General features: G+C 38.6%; 1 protein-coding gene across 1 annotated transcript in view; it reads left to right on the top strand.

The window, feature by feature from the left end:
* The window catches only part of LOC122079479 (chorismate mutase 1, chloroplastic-like), an 18,031-nt gene that overhangs the window by 8,216 nt on the left and 5,648 nt on the right, over nucleotides 1-4,167 (top strand). Inside the window, exons 2-4 of the mRNA XM_042645996.1 lie at nucleotides 2,405-2,627; nucleotides 2,716-2,802; nucleotides 3,329-3,472. Coding sequence (XP_042501930.1) covers nucleotides 2,405-2,627; nucleotides 2,716-2,802; nucleotides 3,329-3,472 — 454 coding nt within the window. The remainder of the gene's footprint in view (nucleotides 1-2,404; nucleotides 2,628-2,715; nucleotides 2,803-3,328; nucleotides 3,473-4,167) is intronic.

Raw genomic sequence — 4,167 nt, 5'->3', positions numbered from 1 at the left:
CCCCCCCCCCCCCTTTCCCCCCTTGTATATTCTTTTCCTCTTGGTAATGAATTTATTTATTCATCTAAAAAAATTAGTAGGTTGCAATAGTTGCTGCCTACCTAGAATTTAAAGGCTTAAAGGTAGGAGACAAGTGAAATTATGTTAGCATTTCTATAGAAACATTACAAAGATATTAACCAACACCCATTTATTCAACAACCACAACCTTATTCCAACTAAATGGGGTTAGCTACATGGATCTAGTAGAAGCAAATAGTAATTGAAGAAAAGGCAGTGGAAGGTAGTAAAGGAAAATGAAGAGATAAAAAAAGCAAAAGGAGAGGTAAAACACAAAGTTAGAGCAGCATCTCGGGAACATTCCACTAAAAGGGGTCAGATACATGGGTCTTTATCCTTCAAACAGCTCTATCTGCATTCATACTTGGGTTAGCCCAAGCTTTTGCATGTATTTTCTTACCACTTCTCCTATAGTCAGTTTAGATCTACCCTTTTAATGTAAGACTAGAATCACAAGTGATCCTAATCCCAAGTAGGATCTCAAAATCTGGCAGAATAGGGAGAAATTCGAGAACTCAAAAACCGCGGCTCGGATGGAGCTGAAACTTGGAGTAGATGAAGGTCCTATATGCGTGCAACTGAAAATTAAGAGGTGTGTGTGTGTGTGTGTGTGTGTGTGTGTGTGTGTGTGTGTGTGATCAGCAATCTTGGAGGCCGCCAAGTCTTCAAACAATCTTGTAATGGTTCTCGAAGTGTGTGTGTGTGTGTGTGTGTGTGTGTGTGTGTGTGTGTGTGTGTGTGATCAGCAATCTTGGAGGCCGCCAAGTCTTCAAACAATCTTGTAATGGTTCTCGAAACACTCTCACAAAGGCTAAAACAGAAAATAAGAAACAAGAAAAGAGAATTTGATGGTGGGGTTGAGAAGGGGGAAGAAGAATTAGTGAATGGGCATCTCACCCCTCAGGTTTTTGGGTATTTTGCCCTCAAGGTAATAGCTCTCAGCCATGAGTAAACACTCAATTTTCACAAACTTCAGTCTTTTTTTTGTTTTTTTTCATTGTGATCAATGGGCTTTAAATAGCCTTACAAAAATTGGACACAAAGAAATAAGAAAAAAAAAAGAAGGAAACTAATGCATTGAAATAAGACTTTCTAATTTATGTCTAACTTGCTAACCAAGCTTAACAAAATTGGAAACTAATAACTAAACATAAAAAGGAAACTAGCCTAAATTACAAAAATAGAAACTTCTTTGACAAATATAATAGGAAACTGACTAGCTCACTAAGAAAATAGAAGCTAAGTAAAGTAAACTAAATAGGAAACTACAAATAGAAAATAATATCTAATATCCTAACAAGTGCTGGCAGCATCTTTCCCAAGCTAGCTGTCAATATTGGACCCCAAGCTGTTGTTCACGTGAACAGTAACTGCAGGTTGGTTGATCCGATTGGAGAAAAATATGGCTGGTTCGATCATGAAACTGAACCAGAATTGGGCCAGCATTGAGCTCTCCTTTTGACAGCTTGATCTACATCGCCCTTCCTCTCTTAGCACCTTGTATTTGAATCTGGTCACTCCTCCTTATTGGTGCATCCATGGGTCTCCGTTGGATATGTCCATACAACCGTAGACGGCTCTCGCGAAGCTTGTCTTGCATTAGTGCAACCCCTAAATTGGATCTCAATCGTTTCTTACTCTATCTCTCCTTGTCTTACCACAAATCCCCCTTAGCATCCTCATCTCAGCTATGCCCAGCTTGTCTATATTACTCTTTTTAATTGCTCAGTATTCCGCCCTGTAAGTCATAGCTGGCCTTGTCACACAATGCACCCATTGCACCTCTCCACTTCATCCAACCTACTTTAATTCTATGGGAAACATCATCCTCTAAATCCCCCTCATTGTTAATGGTCGACCCTAGGTGTCGAAAGCAACTACAACCTACACAAATTTACGTTCCTTTTTTTTTTATTATGGGTAGGTGTGATATATATTAAAAAAAGAGAAAATGAAATAAAATACATGAGAAGATAGCATCTTAGAACCTCCTACAGGTAGGCCTAAAGGAGGGAAGAAGTCCCTAAAGCCAAGAGAGATAGACCCTCTCAAACAAACACTAACTACCACATACAACCTTGATAAGAGAGGAAAAGTGACATCCTGTAATAAACAACTGATTAGCATCACCCTTAACAAGGGCTAGAACAACATTACACAAGAATTCCATTGTTGTGCCAATGACTTTACATGTATGTACTTGCTTATTTTGAAAGCTAGCTGTGCATGGTTTTAAATTAGCATGCTTATGCATGTGTCTCCACATCAGAAGGTTAAATCCAGGATCATCAACTTGGAAGGATTATTTCACCTCATTCTAATATTATGCTTTCTTTGTATATAGATTGCAGAGTAAGAATAGAGTGGATGGGAGCGAAAGCTTAACCCTGGATAGTATAAGACATTCTCTGATCCGACAAGAAGATAGCATAATATTTGGCCTCTTGGAGAGGGCTCAGTATTGTTACAATGCTGACACATACGATCAAAATGTATTCTCCATTGATGGGTTCCGAGGTTCATTGGTTGAGTTGATGGTCAGGGAAACTGAAAGGCTTCATGCACGGGTAAACTTAACCTTCCATGAAACAAATGTGAGAAAGAAAAGAGATTGAGCTTATTTCAGATTTTCTATTTTTTCCCAATGGAATTTAGGTTGGCAGATACAAGAGCCCAGACGAGCATCCTTTCTTTCCTGCAGACTTACCAGAGCCAATGTTGCCACCTCTGCAATACCCACAGGTAATACTTTAGGTTCTGATGTTTGGTTTGAACTTGGTTGATGGCCAAACGAAACCCAATTTATAACTTCTTTGTTGATTCTTCAGGCCTCAGCCATTAAAATTCTTGTTGTGTCACTTGACAAAAACGATAATTCAATTAGTCCTTTTTTTTTTTTTTTTGTGTGTGCAAGTGGTATAATCCTAGGAACACATCTGTATTTGATTCAAGGATGACTCAAGTTTGATTTTTCAGAAATGGATTCGGAATTAACTTAGATGGTAGCTTAGATTAGTTGGAGAACCTAACAGTGTCAGGTGGGAAAACTAACGACCGGTGAGAACTAGCCTTTTGTCCATTCAATTTGATTTGAGACTCGTTTGAATCCTTGTCAGATCTCTAGTTTGGCCTTGATGTTAAGATAAATGAAGCATTCTCTTCTTATCATTTTTTTTTTTTTAGATCCCAAATTATTATCAAACAGCAGTGTTATGTTGTCTTGGCTAGACGTTTCTGACTGGATGTGAGATTTTCATTTCCCAATCAGGTTTTGCATCCTATTGCCAATTCTATCAATATAAACAAGAAGATCTGGGACATGTATTTTTGTGATCTTCTTACAAGATTGGTTAAAGAAGGTGATGATGGTAATTGTGGATCAACAGCTGTTTGTGACACAAGTTGTCTGCAGGTAAGCATTCTAGAATTTCTGTTTTGTTCTTTTCATTTGTCCTATTTTTTATTTTATTTTATTTTTTCAATGGAAAGAAGAAAAAATTTCTCCTAAAGTGATTGCAACTGTAGAAACTAGCAAGGGAGAATTGTTTCTCAAGAAGTCATGGGAGAGGTCCGTCCTGTCTCTACCACATATGGGAAGTCTTCCATGGCTCAACCTAGGACCAGGACCACCCCATAGGGTAACGTGAAAAAAGCAACATACTGCTCTCATTCAACGTCATTGGAGAAGCCATAAGAAGATTAAGGCTGATTATTGGCCACATTAGGTTAGAAACCATTCGAGACATGGCCAAAGGTTTTGACATGAAGTAATGAAAGCTTGGATCATTTGTGAAACATCAAGTCTGTCTCCCAGACTTTCTGTGGGGGAAGATTCTTCAGTTAAAGTTGGAGTTTCTTCTGAAAGAACAAGATATGATCAGAAGAATATCAGAGGCAACAAAATAAATACTGATGTAGTTCAAGGGAACAAGAAGGGTAGCAGGAAACCAGATCATCAAATTAGATGGAGAATGGACTATCATAGTTTTTAGGGTGCTGCTAAGGCGTCGCCTTACCAGCGCCAAGGCATTGATGTGGTCTAGAGATGGTAAGGCAGTGCTCTGCCTTACGTGAAGTGCCGCCTTATGGGTTTTTTTTTTTTTTTTA

The sequence above is a fragment of the Macadamia integrifolia genome, chromosome 5 (genome assembly GCF_013358625.1).
Source record: "Macadamia integrifolia cultivar HAES 741 chromosome 5, SCU_Mint_v3, whole genome shotgun sequence".
NCBI classification, from domain to species: domain Eukaryota; kingdom Viridiplantae; phylum Streptophyta; class Magnoliopsida; order Proteales; family Proteaceae; genus Macadamia; species Macadamia integrifolia.
Note: the sequence above shows the minus strand (reverse complement) of the source record. Positions and strands in the feature narration are given on the sequence as shown.